This window comes from Ambystoma mexicanum, chromosome 2p (assembly GCF_040938575.1).
Source record: "Ambystoma mexicanum isolate Mex_15411 chromosome 2p, UKY_AmexF1_1, whole genome shotgun sequence".
Taxonomy (NCBI): Eukaryota; Metazoa; Chordata; class Amphibia; order Caudata; family Ambystomatidae; genus Ambystoma; species Ambystoma mexicanum.
In genome coordinates, this window is record NC_090923.1 from 973,258,335 (window position 1) to 973,282,804 (window position 24,470).

The following is a 24,470-nucleotide window of genomic DNA, read 5'->3' on the forward strand; positions in this document are numbered from 1 at the left end:
AGGGCTTATTCCACTAGGGGCATGGCAACTTCCTCTGCCCTTCAGAGGGGCGTCCAAATAAAGGACATCTGCAAGGCAGCTACAAGGTCCACCTTACACACGTTCACAAACATTACTGTTTAGACACTTCTAACAATGAAGGAAGATTTGGAAGGGCAGTATTATGCTCCATCATGGCAATAACTCTCAATTCTTACTCCCTCCTCCAAAATAATGTAATACTGCTTTGGGAGGCTATCAAAGATGAGGAATACGTGGGAAGACGCAATCCATTCGAAGAACAAATTACTTACCCCATATAACATTCTTTCTACTTGATGTTCCTCCCACGTCTTCCTCATCACCCTCCCAACCTACGCCACGAATTTACGAGCTTTGGACCTTTCGCTCTTTTAAAGTCTGATAATATGAAGGCCGTTAATTCTGCATATGGTGGTGAAACAACAGAACTGAAGACTATGCTGCACATGGTATATGTACTTGACGAGGACGTGAGCCGAGATGGAAGCCCTCGAGGGACATTGAGTCGACCGTCTCGACGCACAGTGCCCGCTGCAGACGAGAACATTTTTTCCAAAGCAGCTAAAGCTGGAAATGAAGATATCAAAGATGAGGAATACGTGGGAGGAACATCCAGTCGAAGGAACGTTACCAAGGGTAAGTAACTTGTTCTTCTGGTGGAGTTCAGGGACACGGCAGCAGAGGCACCCATCTTTCCCAGCCAAATAATCCACCCATGACACATCCAAATCACCTGTGCGCATGGGGACAAGTTAGTATACACCCAAGTGCTTGCCATGGAAGTGAAAGGCAAAACTATCTCTCTAGAAGCAGTTGTTCTGCACAGGCTACCAGAAACTCTAGTCATTATGAGTTTCCCCACTGGTTATGAACTTTCAGTGCTAAAACTCTAGAAAAAACCCATATTTCGGACAACAAACCAAAAATAACCAGTCTATTATCTTCTTGGTTACAGCAATGGCATCCTACGTGCCTCCATTGGAATGGCCCCAGATTTCTCCCAGGATAATAATTCCTCAAGGATTATCAGTTAACCACTGGGGTTGAATATATTTTATATGTATGATTTATATGTAAAGCCTTCCTTAAGAAGGATATCTTGTCTGTCCTTGCAAAGAAAAATGAGGGTGGGAATCAGTTGCAAGGGTAGGAGGTATGCAATGGGGTCACATTTGAGAGGTCTTGCAGGGCTCCAGAGATCAGAGGGAGTCGCCCAGCCACCACAGTCCATCCAGCCTCTCTGTTTGTCTGAACATCTCAGCCACACTACGAAAGAACAATCCCATCTTAATACCCGTGATATGTGCTACTCAGGAAGCCAGGAACATTTGGTTTGAACAGCACAGTAAGGTAGAGCCGTGCCCTTACAGTGGGAAGGTGTTTGAGCAAACTCTTACGTCAAACGCAATCCTGCTGCTTATTTTGGAGATTCCAAGCAAGTTTACCGACAGATCAAAGAAGGTCCACAATGTGCCTGCTTCAGGTCTAGGAATTTCAAAACAGAGCTTGGTACAGGGGGAGAGAATGAGGGGAGATGAACACCACTTGCCAGGAGCGCCAAATTGTGTGTTCATCTACCCACCATGTTGGATATGCAAAATTACAGGATGGTGGACAGCTCTTTTGAACCCTTGCATCATGCAGGGAAAGCCAATCACACCAGTTTAGGCCATGCCCAATCTGAGAATGCTCATTACAGGAACATAATGATGTGGAGATGAGCTTCACCGGAGAGGGAGGTGGGTTCAAAGAACACCAGCAAATACCCAAACCCTGGTTTAATGAGTGAATGGCCAGTCAATCACTGCTGTTATTGAGCCACTTAAGTTAGGGGCTACATTATAAAAAAAAAGAGGCAGAAGCAGAGCCATAGTGTGGGAGTTCGTATTGGAATTCCAGAGTACTTCCTGTAGCACAAAGGGGAGCAGGAGAAACGGAGGGGAGACTGCAGGAAGTGGTTCTGTCAAAAAGGCCAAAATGTGAGAGAGTTCAGACTGGTAGAGGAAATTGATGAACGGAGCCTGCTGGGAAACTTAACCCAGAATCTAGCAGAAGCCAGACAACACTGAAGAGGAGATGCATAGTACCCTGCCGGTGGCTCTAAACCATGTCCTGGCGGTGGGTGGCTGCAAATAAACCAATACTGAAAGAAAGCATGTATCCTTAGGAAACAAAGGAGAGCCTTAGGTTCTCATGGACTAGGCCTGGGGGATTAAAACTAATGCAGCCTGGAAATCACCCAGGTTGGGGGAGGAGGCCGGGGCTCCTACACCAGGATACTCCTACTGGAAGAGGGGTATTGATAGTTTTGAAAGAGAGCCTGGGGGCAAAAGGGGAACCACTGCATGGTCATGCCCCAGTAGGAGTGTGTTGCATGATTACCGGGTCCCAGAGAATGGCTCATCTACTGAATAATGAAGTGTGCTGGCACACTTAGAATCACGCGAGACTGTTGAGTGCTTTAAAGGATGTAGAAGGTGTGGGTATCCCGCATCTGTGTATATTAGAGTATGGATTGGACATTAGATCCCTTAGTGTGGGCCCCTTTTTATATGATTTTATTTATTTCATCCTTCTAACCACTATTACCTTAAACTCTCCCTTTTATGTTGGTTAGATATTCCACTGTGTCCTGTAGGAGTGTCGCTCTCTCTGCCCTGACCCTAGGGCTTAGGTTAAGAGGAACTGGGAATTCATTTGGGGACATCATGCCTGGGACTACAGGGTAGTGCTAGGATAAGAATGTGTGTGGGGGGGGGGGAGATCACTGTAACATGTCTGTTACAATGCTTTTTTGTGCTTTGACCCCCATGGCTTTAGCGCACAATAAATAAATAACAATACTGGGTATTGTCTCTATAATCGGAGAATACTGAATATTGACAGGCTGTCTTTTGTTGAGACCCTTTCTCAGCTATGCAAAATGTAGGAAATCCTTTGATTGTTGTATGACCCTTACTTAACTAACCTCAACTCTGGTGCAATCAAAAAATAAATCTAACCTATTTCACTTGTAATGTGTTTGAGTGATGTGGTCTCCTTTCTCCTTACAGATGGGATTTCATATTTAGAGCATTCATTGTATTGTAAACTTCATGAATAGCTTCATGGACTATAGAGTATAGCGATTTGGAATAAAAATTGAAACTTCCCCTGAAGAGTTACAAGAAAGACAAGTATCTATAACAACCCTACTTCTTAGCAAAGACATTATCACTGATACATGCTCAGTGTGTGTCTTGCAGAGATGTTCATGCCGGTGTCACGCCAACAGCATGGTGTCCCTTGCCTTAATATGGTTAAGCCTCTTGGCATTCAAAGACATATTTACTTGCATTAGGCCTACTTTGTCAAGTTCAATTTGATAGCACCATTCAAGATCCTGCATTGCTAACTGTGATGCATATTGCCAACCTCAGCTTCCATTGTACGTCAATGCACAAGAACGTATAGTCAACCTTCTTCCCTCACAGGACAACCTTCAACCCTTATGACACAAGTCCCTTCCTAACAACACCAATCTAGAAGAAAATTTCAAACAGAGTAGTGATCAACATACAGGGATTATCCGGGTTTAGATTCAGAGCGCCCCTTTTACCCTTCAAGGAGTAGAAATGGATGTCCCATTCCAGTGGGAACATTTAAGCGAGTAAAAATGTTTTACCTGTTAAACAAAAATGTTTCTTCAGAAATATTTGAACCAAGTTATTCATGCACATTAAAAGGTACATTTTTATCTCTTCTGATCAGACAGTAACAATAGTAGAGTCTCTTGCTGGGGCTCTACTTGTACTACTGGTCCAGACATATCCATGGATCTGTGTTGATGAAGACAGGGGGGACATGCTCCGATGTGTCTGTTTGTCATTTTTGTTGGGAGTACTTGTACTCCATATTTTTATTTTTTGGGGGTATTTGCCTATTTTTAGGCAGTAAAAGTGGCCGATACACACCTTATCTGTAGGGCTGGTCCCATCCTGAAAGGGGCAGTTGAGCCTGAACTGCTTGGTCAGATCCCATCTGCATGAGACCACAAGCATCCCCAGACATGTTTCGGCCTCAACAGGGGTGTGGAAGGTTGCCCAGAGCAGTGCCAGTGGTTCAAATGTATTCAAAACCTTGCACTCATCACTTTTTTGGATATAGTTTGTCTCCCTGTGCGAGAGAGAATATGCCCAGACGTGGGTCCGTTGCTCGATGTACCATGGGGAGCCAGGCTGCACCTCACTGATGAGGCTCAAAAAGGCCAAAACATGTCTGGAGTTGCTTGCGTTTCTGTGCGGAGGAGGCCTGGCTGAGCAGTTCGGCTTGAGCTGCTCCCATTGGTGGCAGTACCTGACTGATTTGCATATGGCTGGACCCCTCTTGTAAGGGCGCAGGCGGCTTCCAACAGTGGTGTGGAAGGTTACCCAGAGCAGTGCCAGTGGTTCAAATGTATTCAATGCCTTCCATCCATCACTTTTTTGGAGTAACACGCTACATTAAATGGACAAAGACCCTGAAGAAAGTATATTTAAGGGACTGTGAAAACTGAATCTCCAGATGAGAAAAATAACAAAAGGATAAGAGAGAAGTGTTTTTGATGTACATTGATCAAGCGGTGCAGCACAAGGTTTCTCCTCACAAAAAGCAAGTGCAGTGCAGCGCAAGGTTTCTCTTCACAAAAAGCAAGTGCAGTACAGGAAGCATCAGTTCAAGCTTTATTGACCAGCACAGCTCAGGATATAGCTCAGGTATAGCCCCTTCTTGCTCCTTCTTGCTCCATCAGTCTTGAACCCGCTCGGATGGATGGAGCGGTGATTCAGATGTTTGGTGTCGGCGCTAAGCAGTTTCTACTGCCTGCAAGCCCCTTCTTTTTTACCCTCCAAAACACCACACAATGTTTCTGAAGTTGACTTGTACCCAGCTTTTGGTGGGAGGAGTAAGCAGCACTGGTTGATGGATTACATTTCATTTCGAACTAGGGCAAACACTAAATATCTGAACTCCACCTGAATGCATTATTTGCCATAGTAAACATTCTATGAATGAATATTTTGCAAATGAAAAAACTTGGTGTTGTCTTCAAACTCTCCAAATCGCAAACAGGTGGGTGCTCTGACATAGTCCAAGCACCCTCCCCCGTTTCAGTATGTTTTTTTTTTAATGGCTCCCAGGAACAGGTTGTGCACGTGTACCTGGTACACATAAGTTACCACAGAGGCAGCATCAGACTTGCACTGACCAATAAGACAGCCCAACGGCCGATTTTAATGGAGCAATGTGGCCCTTAATAATGACTTGCTCTAGTGTGGCGCTGATAATGTTGATTGTGTTACTACTGGCACACTGTGCTTTAAAAGGCAATATTTGTCACGGCTTTAAACATGTTTCTCCCAGATATCACTCACAGTTCGGTGCAAATGGTCCTGAATTGCAATTTCTGAATGTGGCCCAGGGCTTTGTTCCAGTCCGACCACGGGCAGCGGCAGCACACGAATACAGACTGTAAGCTTTCCTCACACATGTAGAACAGGTACTGCAAGTGCACGATCAAATGACAGTACGGGAGGTATTAGTAAAAACGTCACCTGAAAGCACAACAAGGGGCTAGCTGAGAAGGAACCAGTGTAGACCTACACCGTGGAACATGTTTCCTGTGCTCCCCGTTTGGGAATTTCCATGATGCTTCTGAATGCTGCTAGATAGAGCGGTCCCAGGAAAGCAGTGCAGACCGCGTCCCTTCTCCTTCACCCGACGCCCTTCCACAGCAGCCACGCACACAAACGTGGCAACCGAGCTGTCCCCCCCCCTCTCACCCCCCCATTTTGTATTTTTTTATTTCGTATTTTGGTTTATAAAAACCTTTACACGAAGACATAATACAAATTATAATATTATTAGTTTCCGAATTTACACAGATAATACCAACTATGCAATAAACATTTAGTATTATTTTTTTTAATTGAAACGTCAGTCTGAAATGTCACAGCGTTATCGCTGTGACATCAGACTTTTATTACAACATTTGTTTAAAGTTGATCAGTGATCCTCCTAAAAAAAAAAACAGAAGAAGAAAAAAAGGAAGGGAAACAGCCAGTGCCAACATTCAATCACTCATCAGCATCTTAGTTTAAGATGTTGTAGTTAATCATTTGCCTCCAATTCTAATGAGTCCACAAAGTCAACTATCGCACAGCATAGTTTCACAGAATTGCCAGCCATGGCATATGACCACCAGTCTCGACACTCTGAGCTCGCAGGACTAAAGTTTCCAAGGTGCAGCATTCGTTTTGACGTAAGCTTCGTGCATTTTGTTAAGAGATGTTCTATGGATTCAGTTTCGTTCAGACAAAAGCGACACTTATCATCAGTTACTTTTTTTAGATGACGAAGCCGCAGCGTCGCTCTAGTATTTATAGCATTTAGGCGAATTCGCAAGAACTGTTCACGGTGATGTCTAGACGGGCAATTTATTAGGTAGCTACATGGAGCACCCAGCTTGTGTTCGCCTATTCCGGAATCCAAAGTTGAAACCATCTTTAGCCGTAGCTCATTATTCTGTATCCAATTCGCAATTTCAAACTTTTTTTTTCACTGATTGCGGTCTCATTATCAGATCATCGATATTCAACTCAGCACAAGCTAAGATCTGAACCAGGCGATGTTTCCACTCTTCAAGAAGATTTGATTTACCTGTTCCAGGTCTTGTTGAAAAAATCTGATAAGCAGGTGGAATGGGCGTAGTAATCATCTTCCGGAATGCCATCAAGAATTTCCACATGACTCCGGCATGTAAGGAAATTAAGGACAGCTCATATCTTAACTGGATCATTGAGATGTAAGTTGGCAGCTTCAAGACACGCCGCCAGAATATGCCTTCCAGTTTCTGCCAAAATGTAACATCAATGCTCCAACCTGCTTCTGATCCGAAAGTGATTGCCGGAACTACTTTCTGTCTGAGAGTAGAATATCAATATCGGGGTTAGAGTAAATTTCCCGTATGATTTATTTAACAACTGAGCTTGAATACTGAATTGAATCATACGATTTGTCAAATCAGTTTTCCAATGATGTTCACAATGTGAGTTGTTAAAAGAGATTCCCAAATATCTTATTGAGTCCACTACGTCAAGATGTTTCTTATCAACTTGCCACGTGAAAGAACATTGTTTTTTGGGGTTTGTTTTGCCAATGATGATAATCTTTGTTTTTTCAGTGTTTATTGCCAAGTCGTTGTTATTAAGATATTCATGTAGGTTTGCCAATTGCAGTTGTAGGCCTATCTGGGTCTTATCTAAAAGGACCACATCATCAGCATAAATGAGGCATCCAAATTCTGTGTTTAAAATTGGTGGAAAGCATCTCACGTTTTTACGGTGCGCTGGAATATCAGCAATAAACAGTTTGAATAACTCGGCCGCTAATGGGCAGCCTTTTTTCACACCCATATTCGTAGATATTTGTTTGGATAAGGTCCCTTGATTGTTTAATCATATACTAATGACTGTATCTGAGTATAGTGCTCGTATTGGCTCAATCAATTTACTTGGACAATTCCAATTTTTTAGTTTTTGCCATAGTTTTGATCGATTGATACTGTCGAAGGCGCCACGTAGATCGATAAACGCTACATACAGTTGTGTTTTGGCCCTTATACTTTCGAGTTTTAAGATGGTCATTATCAGCAAATTCACTTAAACCCCAACACCTTTAGTGAATCCAGTTTGTCGAATGTCGGGAATTTGTTCCACTACTGACCATTGTACTAACCGTTGATGTAAAAATGATGCAAAGATTTTACCAATGGTGTCCGACAGGGCAATCGGGCGATAGTTGGTTGGATCTGCCCGATTGCCCTTCTTGTAAATGGGAACTATTATTGCTTCGCGCCAAGACGCCGGTATCGTCATTATTGATGATAGTCTTGAGAATAAAGTTTCTATGAATTTCGCCCATTCAACTTTGTTGTTTTTCAGCATTATATTGGTTATTAAGTCTGGACCGGCGGCGTTTGAATTCTTCAAAGACCGAATGGCCGTTTTTATATCTTCAGCAGATATTTGCATATCCCATGAAGGAAGGTTTTGTTCAACGCAACCTTCCTCTTCGTATTGTGGGTTGCTGAAAATTTTTGCAAAATGAAGTTCCCATTGCACTGAATCAATCCCGTTTGTTACGATGGACTGATATTTTGAGTTACCAGTGTTGAGGATTGCCCATATTTCACGTGTGTTCCTCTGGACTATCTGTTTCATTAGTAACTCTGCCTTGTCTTGTTCTATTAAGAATTTCTGAGATTTTAGCCAATTTCGATAGTTGGCGATGTTTATGGATTGCGATTTTAATGGAGGTTGTATCGTTGGCGATCATATGCCTCTTCTTCAGGTTCCTCACATCCCGTCGCATCGCTTTTTTGGCTTGCGTCAGTATCATTAATGATAGATGTTTATGTTTTTGACCCATAATAGAGTTTGACGCTCGTACAGTTACAAAATCTGAAAACAAGGGAACGTACTCAACCGATGATTCTTCGTCATTAGTGAAATTTTGATTGATTTTTTGTATTTTTGATCTATCGATCCTAAGACAATTTCCGCCAGCATTCACTAAAACAGGAATGTCATGGGATCTAGTTTCTGTTGACCATTCCACTGTACAAGTGAGCCGCATAAGATTGTGGTCACTATTTGGCATAGGTAGAATTGATAATGACAATTCTTTTTCAATTAGATTTTGTGAAACCCAAAAGTAGTCAATGATTGAGTGAGCCTTGTTGTTTGACCATGTTTGTCTGGGTGGTTGATCTCCTGACAATGTCCATTGACCATTTGACAGTTCCGAATATAAAGCGCCTGACTCCACTTGTGCCCACGACAGACTATTTCGTTGGTCGGAGCTAACTTGTATATCTGGTTAGCATGATCGTATTTAAACCATGTACAGTTTAAATCACCGGCACAAATGATTGCAAGATTATTGTAGTTCAGTATGGCTTTATCAATGATATAAATCATTGAATCAAGGAAGGATTTTGTGTTGATTTTATTCGGGTTCCAATACCCATTTAAAATAAGCAAGTGCTTCCTTGTCCCTGTATTTTGGTTGCTTGATTGCAGTAAGGCTCCTTGCACAAACGGGTTGGGAGTAAATGAGTCTATAAGCTGCCACCATGTGTTTATCCTGATCATTATCAGTAGGCCAGAGGAAGGACGACCCTTTGCATTTTTTATTGCTGGATTTAATAAGATCACAAATCCATCTCTGACCGGGGGCACGCTTAACCATGTCTCTTGTAGGCAGATGACAAATACCTTTCCCAATTCCACGTCAAATTGATTGAATAAATGGGTGAACCCTCTGGTATTCCAAGAAAGAAATTCTCGCAAACATTCATTTACGATGGCTGGTGGCTAATGCCGGTTTACTTTTCCGTTTTGCATGTTGTGTTTTGCGGTCTGATTCGAACGCGGTCTTTGAGAATCCGCATTATGCAGGTTCCGGCGTAAATCAAAACATCTTTGTTCCGCTTTGTTGAGAGCGACGTGCTCTGGACAGGACTTTGACATGGCGGAGCCGGAACTAGATGGTTCAAGTGAAATGTCGAATCCAAAGCTCAGTAGTTCATCTGCAGCATTCAAGATGGTGTTACGAACTAGAGCTGACGAGATATGCAATAGAACTTGGTCGCAGCATCGTTCAGTTGCATACTCCACAATTCGTATGTCATCAGACGTGATTGTTCGAAGTGAAGGAATTCAGGTAAGTAGTTTCATCACGTTGCTGCGATTCAAGTTCAAGTCGTCGTCGTCCTGATGGAGATTTTGCAATCTCAGTTTACAAGTCGCAAGATTATTTCCAGATCCCAATGATGTAGAGGCCCGTGATATGTAGCGTGCTGGCTTGTTTTTTTGAGAGCTGTTGTGTTTTGGATTCAGTCGTGATGGCATCTTTTCCTTATTTTCCTCAGACGTCCCTGGCCTATGATCAGGCTTCTTTTTCCTGTTTGACTCAGAGGTTAAAATCGATGGGCATCGAACTTGAGGGGCTCCCCAAGCCACACCAGAATTAGATGCAGGTTGTCCATTCACTATATCATCGGAATATGTGGAAAGATCACAGATGTCGATCGTAGATCTGGGAGAATTGCTTGTGATACTTTCCAAATCAGAGTCAACTCTTTGACGCTAACTAGGAGGAACTGCATATGAGCCAAGGTCCTTTGTTGGATTTTCTCCATCTTTTATGATGTTCGGGGCGTTCAGATTAGACGTCTCGACCCGGTCAAATAGACCTGACTTGGCGTCTGCAGGTACATTTCGAATAAAGTTTTGTGGTTTCTGAGACTGTGTTCCTTTCCTGATTGCCTGCCCTCCTTTTCCATGTCTTGTTTGAACCAATGGTCGTTTCGAAACACTGTCAACCTTCTTTAACGTTTCCTCTAATGATTTAGCTGGTCCTTGGAAAATTCCAAAGGACGCCGTAGACATCGTAGATGTGTGTTTTAAAGGTTGTTCGTTCATTGGTTGACACGTTGATTGAACTGGACCTAGGTCATTACAAGGTATATCAGAGTTTATTTCACTTACAAGGGAACCTAGACCAGAATGAGAAGTTGTTTTTGAAATCACCTTGGCTGTTAATTTTATTTCAGGTCTATTTATCGACCGTTCTTATGAATTATTTGGGTCCTGAGTCGTGGGTTCAGCAGTGAGGGTTGAAGTTGCATCAGATCTTCCCTCGCACAATAAGACAGTTGGTCGAGATTCGGTTTTAGAATTCGTCACAGCAGACGAATGTCGCACCCACTTCACTGCCTCAAGTAAGCCGTCAGATAAAGAATCGTTTTGACAATGATGGCGTGCGGCAAGATCGCTTAGGCGTTCTTGCCACCGCAATGTTCGTTCAGCTTCCTGCGTAAGCTGAGCTTGTAAGAAGTTTGTGGCTGAGTCAAAACTGTCCATCTTTTCTTTTAATGAAATTATAAGTGAGGTCTGATCCTTATGAGCCTCATGAAGGGACTCGTACATCTTCAAGAATGGCAAGAGAGCTGCACATGAAGCAGCCAATACATTATTGTATATCTGCATAGGAGGGCCTGATGAGAGACTGGGTTTCGACTCAACACAGAGCTTATCTGCTGAATTTGAATGAATGCTGTTTACTGATTCTGACTGGGGATCAGATGTTAATAATGAATCCCCAGTTGCATTCATTGAAGCAACTTTTGATGAGGGTAATTGAATTGAACGCGTTCCCCTGATTCTCGGTACACACACTGGAGGTGTCTTGTGATGTTGAATACGAGATTTATGTGATAAGTGGCTTGTTTCCTGGGTTACTCCATCATTGGAGGCACAATTGTTGCCTGTTGGTTGACCGGTCAAAATGAGATTTCCCATTAAGACGTCCCTCTGCACCCCACAAGATGATTCCGAAGTTTCATTGCTGGATTTGAGGTTGCGATGAAGTGAATCAATTTGAGGTCTTTGATCTACACGAACGGATACTGAACTGCTCGTTTCTTTCATAACGTTGTCTTTCTCAGAAAAATGGGGCTGTGGATATGTGAATATAGCACATGTCGGTGATTCTGTAATTGTTTTTGTTTTAATTTCTCGACGTGGCACTACTCTTAGTTCTATGTTATCAGAAACCATATGTTTCTTGGTGTTTATATTGGCTACTGATGAACTGCCAGCCAGGATTGTGTCGTTGTTGTCGGCGATGAAAGTTGCAAGTACTGATGAGGCCTTTGGCAATGTTACAGCCGAGTCATTCAGTGATACATTATCCTCCTCATCTTGCGAGGCTTCCATTAACTCTGCATCTGTTAGATCGAATGCAGTGAAAAACTCATCACCCATTTCAGATTGGTTTTGATTAGATGGGGCTGGTCTCACTGCACTCCGTTCAAAAGGTCGTAAATCAAGTAGAGATAATAATGGTCTTTGTCGAGGACTGGCGGGGTGAACAGCCTCATTATCCAAGTCTGCCGTTGCAGCTGTGGCCCCAGCTTCGCACTCGGAGGCGAATTCGGACACACAAGGATCCGCAGGATTATTTACCTGACTCTGCCTCACCTCATCCACGAGATCGTCGGCAGACGTTGCATCAATACTTCGGTCAGCGTGATCATACAGCGATGGACAGTTTAAGGTGTCAGCATTATCGAGTGGAATAGTAAGACTCATTGAGCCTGCATTTTCGGCCCGATTCTCAAATATGGATGTCTCTGCACTGGCTTCAGGTACATTAGTAGATAAACCTTCAAAGTTTTGTTTGTTATTACAGGGAGCGTACCGTCTGTGTGCAATTTGTTACAATCAATGGAGGTCAAGTGTGTGCAAGACTCCAAATGTTTCTTTGGCGCACGTTTACGTGACGCAGAGCTTACCTTCAAAGTCTCGAGTGACGAGTCCGCTTTAAGGGCAGTCCAGGGATTCTGCATCCTAGGTTGCTGGATGGTCTTTCGTCGGGTTACTGGGCCGATCTGGCCTCCTATGCCTGATTGAGCCGTCATGACAGTCACAACACTCTGCTGTAGTCAACTTGAATAAGCCACCTAACAGCCACACAACAGTCGTCGCCCTTTACCCCTGACGGGCTTAACGCTGCAAGGGTGGCTGTGGCCGGCTTTTACAGCAGAAAAAAGTCACGTGATTCAGCACGTGACTGCCAATAGGCTCCTCCCCCTCCTGGGAGCGAGCACAAGGCAGCAAGAGTCTCGGAGACTCGCAGTGTTGAGCTGGATTCGGTGAACACTCACACAAGTTCCTTCCTTAGAAAAGACAAATTATGCTGCTGCTACAACACTGACCGATAGAAACCAAGCATGACAAAGTTCATCCATCCGCTCGTGGAAGTTTTTGTTTTGTTTCTTTAATTCTGGACTGTCTTGTGAGTTGTGACCACTCCCGCAACTCATCGACTCATTGTACAAGAAACGAAACCGAAACTTCACCTAAGCAAAAGTACATGCAAACTTCTCCGGGTGGAACTCTGTCAAAACATTTAGACATGTCACGTATGACGTATACTTATAAACAAACTTGATAGATTCGCTAAATTCGCATCTGAAAGATACTAATACACAGCAACAATAAAACGTTAACACATATGAGGTATAAACGTATCACTGACAAACATGGATAATAAACAATCTTCCCCAACTTTATCTGGGTTCACACTGATGCTCTCTGTTGGCATGAATAAGCAACTGCAGCAAGGGGCGGTATAAATGCCGAGGATGCCCGCGGGACCCTGGAAACCATCTACTAAGTCACAGGCACCCCTAGGCCGCGGGAGGGCCCATTGACTGCCTGGGCAGGAGACTCTGGGCTGCATTATCAACAGGGAATCCACATACTCGAGTCCAACTCGAGTCACCAGAGTTCGTCCAAGAAATGTGGCAAACACGAATTTGGTGACGTTGCCATTCGGTAAGTGTCTCATACCGGATTCTCCATCATGACATACATGGTAACTGTCTGTCAGTTGGGGTGAGCATTAGGACTCCTACAGTACAACGTCGCCTGGTACAGGGGAGGGGTAATGATTATCACGTGCTATTGGAAGATGTGTTGCTGCTTACCCTAGTGTATTCCCAGCAACCTGGCCCGACCGCTGCATGGTTGTTAGTTGTGACCTGACAATCTCTTACGGTTGTCCTGTACATTAACTTTAGGTGACTCTTACTAACTCCAATGAACTCTTATTACACAGTGGAGGTGCCAGACTGGCCACCTTGCATGGCTTGCAAGCTTGGAAGTTGTATGAAGCCTCGCATCACTCTGGCATCACTCATCCTAGTGTATACAGAAATCTAGGTAACCCGAATCTTCACACCTGCACTCGGGCTGGACTCTTTTGGGGGGGGGGTGATTCTGCCCACCCCACATGACAAAAGCAAACCACCGAATTCCATTGTCTGCGCCTGCCCTGCACCGGTCATTACACTTACTACTCCCCATCCAACCTACCTCTGCACAAGTTAGCTTCCAAGTTCACAGCACTCGTCTGGATCACCCACCTTTACAAGCTGCATCCAAGGCACCAAACAGACCCTGGTTTGTCGGAGTTCTGTGCACCTGCGGACAAGGATGCGAGGCTGCAAGCTTGATCAATGGTAGCTGTGCACTGCACACACATCTGTTGACAATGATGCACACAGAACAAGTCATGCAAATTCAGAAGCACTGCAACCTTTTTTTTTACGCACAATACTGTTTGGGTCTATTTACTGACATTTCCCGTGGGTTCGGCATCCTAGTTGTCTGCTACTGTGTATGTTGTTTCCACGTGTGTCCTTAGATTGGCGATGGGTTGTCTTAAATTATAAACAAAGATGGCCACCTCTGAATAGGTCTTCGACCACCACCACCTTCTATAAATACAGTCTACAATAATCCCGCACAGAAACTCTTTCAAGTCATTGTTGCCCTGCTACTTTAATCTTTTCAAGTTTGTGCCAGGATGCAATTGGGTAAGTCTCGCCCCAGTGGAGATGCTTGGCCTACACCAGCGATAGCGATATATTCGTTCACCATAACGTTGTTCACAGAAACAGGCACACGTATAATGCAGCAATTTAACATTAGTGGCACGTGATGCAGCTCTACATTCTGTTTAATAAAGAATATTGTGGCTTGGTAGGGAAGGACTAGGAGGGCAGAGCCGATGGAAGGAGTTGCCCCCCTGCAAGGGTTTGGTTTAATTCGTTTTAATGGTTAGTACATGTTTAGAACCAAGCAGAGGTGGGGGGTGGGGGAGGGGTTGTGGGGGGGATTAGGAGGGGTGCGTGTTTGGGGTGTTCCCCCCCCCCTCTCTTCACCCAGGGGTGTGGCTTAATTCATTTTAATGGTTAATATGTTTTGCAGATCTAGAGGAAACATATTTTGCAGGTGGGTAGAAGCTGAATTTGCGCGGGCCGCGTTACATGCATTTCCACCAGTAGATGGCAGTCTGTGACCCAACATCACCCTTACAGTAAATCTTGCCGCCCTGCTATGCTCCCGGGATGAAGTGGTGCCGCAAACCTTATCTAGTTTATAAATGGGCCAATGCTGATTTCCTCATTGTTTTAAGTTTCGCAGCTAGTTTACACTTTTGTTGGCATGTTGTCACTTTTTACCCGAAGACTTCCCAAAAATAAATGTATCAGATTTTAACTAATTTATATACTCATCGGTTTCAATCGATATTTTTAATCCTGCCGTTCCTTTTATCTGTGTTGAGTATTTCTGTATAGTTCGTTTGTATCGACAATGATCAAGTGTTTCCACAGCGATTAGATCACATACAAACAACCCCCGTCTGGTTTGGTGACCCTGCGCTGCAGCCAGCCTAACCCTGCAGCGACAGCGACAAGCTTGAGTTAGAAGCCGACCCCCCCTTACCCCCCCCAGGGAAATGAAAGGGCTGTTAAGTGATATCGCGGGTGCACCATTTTCAATTAGAGAACAGGTTTCTTTTTTTGTTTTTGCAGCATGCGGGCGACCTGGGGAACATCCTGGTTGATGAGACAGGAAGAGCACATTTCAGGATGGAAGATGACCGACTGAAGGTGATTGCCTTACTCCTCTTTCCCCACCAATGCTTCATTTTGCGTGTTGATGCAGTTAACCTACAGTGCATTGATGAGAAATCTCTCTCTACTTTAAAGTTTCAAATTAAATTAACCTTTTCATCATTAAATAGCAGATGGTACACACGAAATAAAACCTGATATTAGAAGTATACACCGTCACGTATTTTTCCATTGTTACACACTATCTTTATTGATAAGTGGTATAACCGGTTTATATAAACCACAACGTTTCATTATTCTAACATGCATCCCACAATAATTGTTAAAACAATTTTTACGTCTACTTTAACCATCAACTAATAATACAAATGTACTAAAAAAGATTCACACACATATATGTACATATAATTCACAGTATTTAACAGCACATGCAACCGTTTATCATCAAATACATCGCCCCATAAATATGTTCAAACACAATCCTCAACGGCCGATGTGGATCCTTTACATTTTTACATCTTTAAAACAGAAGTGGTAATGTTTTTTATCAACATGTTATGCAATTTGCAAACCCTGCAATTCCCATCCACGTGCCTTTTATAGACCAGAGCGATAGCAACCATATTCTCAGTGGGAGTATTAAACATCTAGTTGACAATTTTGGGATCTTACAAATATAATGTTGTACAGTACCTTAAAACATATGATGGACTATTAACATGTTTTCTCCAGCATGGGGTCTGGCATGGATTCACATGCTCATGAATATTCCCCGTCGTCACGCTGGGAATCCTCAGTAAAGAAAAAATCAGTATCAGTTTTGTTTCTGATCTGTCTTTCTTAGTAGTAACCAATCCCTGATCTCTGGGTCATACTGCCCCCAGCCAATGACTGCCCTCTCCCTAAGCCCCGCCTCCGGCAGCCATCCTCAGATTTTTACCGCACGCTCAAGTGTTGGGAGTCCTCGTGTTTACCTGTCGAGTTTTTTACTGCGTTTTCACGTTTTTTCAGATTTTCTAATTTTTTCGGTTTAATCGAGCCTCAAGCTCCACCGTTTCTACTTCCGATAACAGGGACCCATTTTGGAATTCTTCTACGCCCCTCAAGGGTGAAGTTTTCGTAGAGTTTACACTTCTTGGAGGATTCCAGAAGGTCTGCGGCCTACCTCAACGGACATGGCCCAGGACAAATGAAGCTCGACGCCAGGATCCAAGCTGTTCAGGAACTGCCCTGGATGCGGAATATATAACATTTTCAAGGAGGACAAGCATTTGCGTGTCTCTACTGCCTCCATGGGGACAAGACGCACGTGGAGAAGGACTGTGCGTTCTGCAAGAACCTTTTGGAACGGACCAAACAAGATCGTCGTTCCCGCCTCGCCTCCTGGCTGGAGAAGGGCACAGCAAGTGAGAAGGCGAAGAAGAAGGCTGAGCGGGCTTCTAAGTCCTTTGAGGGCGACGGGGGCCCAACAGAAGGCCAAGCACCGCGGGCTCCGGGAGCACCGAAAGTACGGGCTCTTGGGTTGCCAAGCAGGGCGCTACTTCCCAGGCACGTTCGACCACGAGCCATCGCTCTGGTTCGGGGAAGAGGAAGTCCGAGAACCCGGGTAGGCCGCTAGAGCGGACCTGGTCGATCTCGAAGGGGGAGCGAGGCGTTGACCCTGCCCCCAAGGCAAAGGCCCAGGACGCACCTATAGTGGTGAGGGCCTTGATCTACCCGGCTAAGGCCTCTACCGCAGTGGTCTCTGCGACCCTGGCGGAGCCGGTTGAGATTACGCCAATGGTAACGGCCTCTGGGCCCAGAGTATCTCTGCCGCCGTGGAGGGAATCCTCTTTCCAGCCCACCGCTAAGACCCCCGTGAAGCCCCGGCTGAAAAAGAGGGGGGGGCCGGTGGCCGTTACAGACTCGGAATCAGCCTCTGAGGAGGAACTGGTGGAGACCGAGAGGGGCCTCAACGAGAGGTTCATAAACCTCAACGAGAGGTTCGAGAAGGTTCGATCGCAGGGGACGGTCCCTGCTGACGTGATCGAAGATAGCGACGAGGAGGACGAACAGGGCCCAGTGGAACGGCCATCCCGTCCGTCGCAGCCATTGCCCGAGCCCCAGGATAGCTCGGCGGCCATTTTGTTGGCAATCCAATCCTTATGTACCGAGATAAGGACGAGATTACCAAGTACCCCGACGGAGGATCCAGAACCAGGCCCGTCGGGAAACCCTCCGAACAAGCGGAGGAGAGTCCACCCCTCTCCGCCCTTCGTGCCCGCGAGGCCGGTGGACCCCTCATCCCCCTCGACAGGAGAGGATACGGCGATGGGGACGGACAACGACGGCAGCGATGACACAGCAGACATCCCGTCGTCAACCCCCCCCCGCCCCGCGGGCGTCCCCAGCCGACGAGGTTGGCTCTTTCCACGCCATGATAACCAGAGCATCCGAGCTCTTCCAGCTCTGCCCTGAAGAACAGAAAAAGGAGGGGTTTCTGTACCAATGACGAGAGGCTAAGAGGAAGACGGTCCTCGCGGTGCCTTTACTCGACATCTGGGACGAGGGGCTTGTTGTCCTCAAGAACCCTGCCACGACACCCGCCAAGAGGGACAGATACGAGAAGTACCGAGTCCCCGATGCCGTCCCCTTGTGCCTCAGGCCCCAGCCCACGCCGGACTCGGTCGTCTCTGCAGCTGCTAAGAAGAAGGCAGCGGGCGCGGCGGCTTCAACTTCCACTTCCCCGCCAGACAGCGAGGGTACGAAGTTGGACTCTATGGGACGACGAGTCATCTCGTCGGCAGCGACGACGATTAAGGCGGCCAAGGCCTTAGCAATCGTGGCCAGCTACGACAGGGAGCTCTGGTTCAAGATAGCTCCCCTGCTAGATTTCCTGCCTGATGATAGAAGGGCAGAGGCCCTAGAAATTCTGAAGGATGGCGAGGTGGCGTTGGATCACGCCATTACGGTGGTAACGGACATTGCCGATACCGGATTTCGCCAACTGGGTAACAGTTTGCCTCCGACGACAAGGATGGCTCAAGGTGACAGACTTTCGCCAGGACGTCCAGACCAGAGTGTTGGACATGCCGTTCGACGGCAACAACCTCTTTGGTAAGGCGGTGGATGAGTCTCTACAGGCCATCAAGACCGACTCTGAGACGGCCCGGGCCCTTGGAGTGCTTTAGCAGCGACGGCCCTTTCGGAGCTCTGGAGGCAGACAGGGTGCCTCCAAAGGATCCAGCGGTGGCTCCTCCACCTACCGCCAGGTGGCCCGCTCCTCTTCCCAGGAGGCCTACAGAGGTCGTGGCAAGCAAGGGGGTTCCTGCCGTCGTCGCCAAGCAGGCCAAGGCGGCAAGGCCGCTTCCAAGCAAGACTGACCTGGCCGGGTGGTCGGGCCTCCACCGGAGCACCCCAGTGGGAGGCTGACTGACGAAGTTCGTCAGGGTGTGGGAGTCCATCTCCACCGATCGTTGGGTGTTGGACACCCTGGCCAACGGGCACTCGCTGGAATTCCTAAAGAAGTGCCCTTGCATTCCTCCCGTGGCCAGGAAGGAGAATCACGTCCCTCAACTGCTGTTGGAGGTAAAGGTGATGCTCAAGAAAGGTGCCATCGAGCTCGTCCCCAGGAGGCTCCGGGGCTCCGGAGTGTACTCAAGGTTCTTCCTCGTCAGGAAGAAGACAGGCGGTTGGCGCCCCATCCTAGACCTGCGTCTGTTAAACAAATACATCAAGGCGCAGAAATTCAGGATGGTCACCCTCCAGCACGTACTGGGACAGCTGGAGGAAGGCGACTTCCTATCGTCGCTGGACCTGGAGGATGCCTACTTCCACATCCCCATTCTAGAAAGGCACAGGAAGTTCCTCAGGTTCGTGGTTCAAGGACGCCACTACCAATTCAGAGCCCTACCGTTCGGATTGAAGTCGGTATCCAGGGTTTTCACCAAGTGCCTGGCACCAGTGGCGGCGCGGTTGTGCCTGCAGGGAATCCACGTCTACCCCTACATGGACGACTGGCTAATCCGAGCAAGGTCAAGGGAACTCGCCGTCGATCATACGGCGAGGACCGTCCGGTTGCTCACGGAGCTGGGGTTCTCCATCAACTACCCCAAATCCCACCTGCTTCTGTCGCAAGTAGCACTGTTTTTGGGGGTGAAGCTCGATACAGTGGAGCAATTGGCCTCCCCTTCAGAGGAGAGGACCAAAACCATCCTGGGCAAGGTACGGCGACTGTTAGCCACGGACATGGCCACGGTGAGGTCCATCAAGTCCCTTCTCGGGATGATGTCCTCATGCATCTACCTTGCACCCCTTTGCAGACTTCGGATGCGTCCGCTACAGGAGTTCCTCGACGCCCGCTGGTTTCAGGCGGGGGGCTGCTTCGAGGACAGGATGCCCCTTGATGAGGAGTTCCGTCGGGCGATCTTATGGTGGGGCACCCGGGCTCACCTCACGACGGGCACAGACTTTGAAACCCCGGCGTTTCAGGAGACGGTGACTACGGACGCCTCTCTGGAGGGTTGGGGGGCCCACACCGGAGATCTCCATGCAAGAGGCCTTTGGCTCCCGGGGGAGAGGTCTCTTCACATCAACATCTTGGAGCTCCGTGCAGTGTTCTGGGCGCTCAAGTCGTTCCTCTCGTTCCTCAAGGACAAGGTGGTGAGGATCTTCACCGACAACACCACCACAATGTTCTACATACGGAAGCAGGGAGGCATCAGATCCCCAGCCCTATCCAAGGAGGCCCAGGATCTGTGGCACTGGGCCATCGCCCAGGGGATGTTTCTGGTTCCCTTCCACCTGGCAGGAATAAAAAGCACCATCGCCGACTCACTCAGCAGGGAGCTGCACTCGTGCTACGAGTGGGAACTGCGCCAGGATCAAGTGGATCGACTCTTCCAATGATGGGGCAAACCCCAGATCGACCTGTTCGCGACGGCGACGAACTCCAAGTGCCAGAGGTTCGCCAGCAGGTTCCCACAGCCGAGGAGCATGGGCAATGCTTTCTTGTTCCCTTGGGACGGCCTGTTTCTATACGCGTTCCCTCCGTTGCCGCTCCGCCTCATCAGCCAGCTCAAGAAGTCCAGGTGCAGGATGATCCTTGTCGCACCGGCGTGGCCGAGGCAGATCTGGTTCCCGGACCTTCTGGACTTGTCAACGTCCCCGGCAGTCAGGCTGCCGGCGGACGCAGATCTTCTCTCCAGAGAAGGAGGCGCCATTCTACACCACGACCCACAATCGCTGAACTTGCAGGCCTGGCTCCTGCAGCGCTAGAGTTTGGAGGGTACGATATCCCGGCTGATTGCAGAGAGGTTTTTGCAAAGGCCAGGGCGTCCACAACTCTCAAGTGTTACGGTCATAAATGGAAGAGGTTCTCTGTCTGGTGCCGTGCACAGAAGATTAACCCTCTGCGGATTACGGCCCCTCAAGTGCTACCGTACTTACTGTCACTGGCCAAAGCTGGACTGGCTCACGCCTCCATAAAAATACATGTGGCTGCCATCTCCCGATATACCAGGACTACGGGACGGGCGTCCTTGTGGTCTCATTGCCTGGTAAAGGAATTTATGAAGGGACTATTCCGTTCATGCCCGCCGGTGAAGGCTCCTGCCCCGGCGTGGGAACTTAATATGGTGCTGACCAGGCTCATGGGTGCCCCATTCGAGCCTATGCATTCGGCGCCCTTGAAGTTCCTTTCATGGAAGACAGCGTTCCTCGTGGCCATCACCTCTGCATGACGAGTGGGAGAGATTCAGGCCCTATCTTGCAAGCCTCCATACTTGACTTTTCATGACACAAGGGTAGTGCTTAGGACGCACCCCTCCTTCATGCCCAAGGTGCCGTCGGACTTCCACCTCAACGAGCCCTTAGTGTTACCAGTTTTCTTCCCGTCGCGTTCGACGCTGGCCGAGAGGACTTTGCACTCGCTGGATGTAGCTAGAGCGCTGAAGTTCTACGTGGACCGCACAAAGAGTTTTCAGAAGACGTCACAGCTATTCGTGAACTTTAGGTCTGTGAATCAAGGGAAGGCTCTCTCGAAGACTTCCATTTCCAGATGGCTCTCCGGCTGCATCATGCACTGTCACCGGTTGGCAAACCGACCGCTGCCCGGCCGCCCCGAGAGCCCATTCGACCAGAGCGATCGCTGCTACCACAGCGTTCCTGTCTGGCGTACCCCTGTTGGACATCTGCAGGGCTGCTACGTGGAGGTCGACGCACACCTTCACAAGATTCTACTGCGTCGATCGGGACTCCAGGGAGGAGTCCTGGGTCGGCCAAGCAGTGCTGCGCAATCTGTTCGCTTAAGGTGAGCCTGGTGAGGAGGTAAGAGATGCTTAATGTTGAATTGTTGTATTGCTTAATGTTGAGCCTGTTGCCACCTCCCGTGGTTGTGCATGTGTATACTGCTATGTATTCTTTTATTCATGAGCATGTGAATCCATGACAGATGTGATGCTCACCTGATTCCCACGTAGGCGCTGACCCAAACTGGACTGCTACAGTTGCTTCTATGACTATGATGAGGCGTAGAACTCGGAAGACGCTCTGGGCAGGACCTCCGAATATTGACTGTCTGGCTTGTAAGGTGAATTTTCTGCAGGTGGAAGAAAAAGGGGTAATTACAAGCTGGTTGGATAATGTCATGATCTCTGCTTCCAAAAGGTCAGGGTTTTCCCAACTCCCTTGGAAGCAGATCCATAACCCAGGTTCCGAGTGCCAACCAGTCCCAATTGGGACCTTTTGGACCCAGTCCTGGCGCCAGTGGCACCAGGCTCATAAATATGCCCAGTCCCAGCGCTGGAAGCGCCGGGCTCATAATGCTTGGGTGGACTGACCTTCAGCAGACCATGCTGCTTACTTGCCTGCCAGTTGAGCCTCTGATCCTCTTCTGTTTGGAACTACTTTTCCTGTTGGGTGGGGCTGGAGCCACTCCCTAGATTCAGAACACTGGAACTCTTCTGGAAGGCAGGAACTCTTTTCTTACCAGGAACTCTTTTCTTACTTAGGCGTGGCTGTGGAAGGAGACACCTAAGCACTACAGGAGGCTATTTAAACCACACCCGGTGGATGAATCTTGCTTTGCGTTATTCTGCAACCTCTGCAGCAGAACGCTCATCGTGTCTTCTGCATCCGGTCCTGGGCCTAAGGAAAAAGGCTTACCATCCTGAATCCAGTCTTCAGCAACACCTATAAAGACAAGAAAGAACAGGTTAGCATTCCGGCATCTGCAAGGCAAAGGCTTACCATTCTGAATCCAGTCTTCAGCAACACCTATAAAGACAAGAAAGAACAGGTTAGCATTCCGGCATCTGAAAGACAAAAGTTTACCAACTCTTCGGCGCTGCATCCCGCATCTGAAAGACAAAACAAGGTGCGTTTAAAGACATTGGGGAACTTTAATACTCACGTGCCATTACTCCTTTCCACATCTAATCCAGTGGGTATTCCGGCACCCTGCAGCCGCTCCGAACTCGTACCTGCAAAATAAAAAGACAGTTAGAGCGCATAGTGAAGCAGGCAACAAGCGCTTACTTACGTGCTTCCAGGCGCTTCTATTCATCACACGGGCTTCAACTCACTTCAGCCCGTCATCCGCCATCGCCGGAACCCTGCAAAACAAGAGACATCATTACTAAAGACTTTAAAGACATTTGAATGACTCGAAACTTACCGTTCGTGCAGTAAACGACGGACAGCAGTCCTCTGAAGTCAAGAGGCCTGCGCTACCTATCCAGTGAAGAAACTGGTTACAGCACCCTGCCCCGAGGCAGATGGAGAGCTCGGCATTCACTTACCTAAGACATCTTACTCTACATGTCAGGCATACAGTGCACAGAGGTCCAGCCCAAAGAGCCAACCGGGTGCTACACATCACCTTTGAAGATACGGTAGTCGCCCAGTCAAGACCGGCGCCTCTGCGAGAATCAGGTGAGCGTTACAGATAAGTTCTCCCACCAATCTTCTGCTTTTCCCACTTCTTGGTTCTCGACTGGTCTCCACGAACTCTCACCTTTGGTTTAGTACAGCCGAGCTCTCCATCCTGCTTCAGGTGCAGGGGCGCGTGGAATCCAGTTACGTCACTGGATGATTTCAGTGTTTAGGCTCAGTGTCCTCTTGTGGCTTGTAATAGTCCTTCAGGTGCCGAGGAGCTGTTGGCGACACCACCATTGCTGTGCAAGAAGAGGCTCGTGAGTATAGAAGATCTGAGGCCGCTTCTTAAGGAGCACCCTTTTATAATGTCCTTTTCTGTCTTTCAGGTGCCGAGATGCTGTGGGCGATGCCGCCGCTGTTGCACGTGCGGTGGCACGTAAGTATCACTGAATTGTGGCCGTTTCCAAATGGGCGCCTCTGATAATGTCTTTTCCTTCCTTTCAGGTGCCGAAATGCTGAGGGCGATGCTGCTGCGCGTGAAGAAGCGCGTAAGTATAACTGAGTTGCAAACCCTTCGGCTCGGACACCACTAACAATGTCTTTTGTCTTTCAGGTGCTGGGATGCTGCCGAAGCGAAGGCCGCGGTGAACTCCGGTGTGATCACGGATGGATAAGGTAAGCGAGCGCAGCTGCGGGCGTGTTGACCGTTTTCTAACCTTATGTCTTTATTTGCAGGTTGTCGGAGACTGGACTCTTGTGGCTGAATTCTGGTGAGTAGATGTTCCTGTGCCTTTTCTTCATCCACAGGTTGCTGCTCGAGAAGCTGAGGGTGTGTCTGGACCTGGAATGCAGGAGCCGACTAGGTGAGCGTCCTGCTGCTGTTGCAGAATAACGCGAAGCACGTGAATTCTATCGGGCGTGGTTTAAATAGTGGAGAAGTGCTTTGGTGCGTATTCTTCCTCCAGCCTCACCCAGGTAAGAAAAGAGTTCCTGTAACAGAGGATTGGCCCCTCCCAGCCAGTGGCTGGGACTTCACCCAGCTTGGATTGTTCTAGGTGAGTATGCAGCATGGTTTGCCACAGGTAAG

General features: G+C 47.5%; 1 protein-coding gene across 6 annotated transcripts in view; it reads left to right on the forward strand.

Annotated features, from left to right (window-relative positions):
• CCS (copper chaperone for superoxide dismutase) overlaps positions 1-24,470 on the forward strand; it is a 928,930-nt gene that overhangs the window by 592,684 nt on the left and 311,776 nt on the right. For 4 of the 6 annotated variants that reach the window (XM_069644778.1, XM_069644780.1, XM_069644777.1 and 1 more), the window contains one exon: positions 15,488-15,565. The exons of the other annotated variants lie outside the window; for them this stretch is intronic. In XM_069644778.1, the coding sequence (XP_069500879.1) occupies positions 15,488-15,565 (78 nt within the window). The remainder of the gene's footprint in view (positions 1-15,487; positions 15,566-24,470) is intronic. 6 annotated transcript variants of the gene reach the window in all.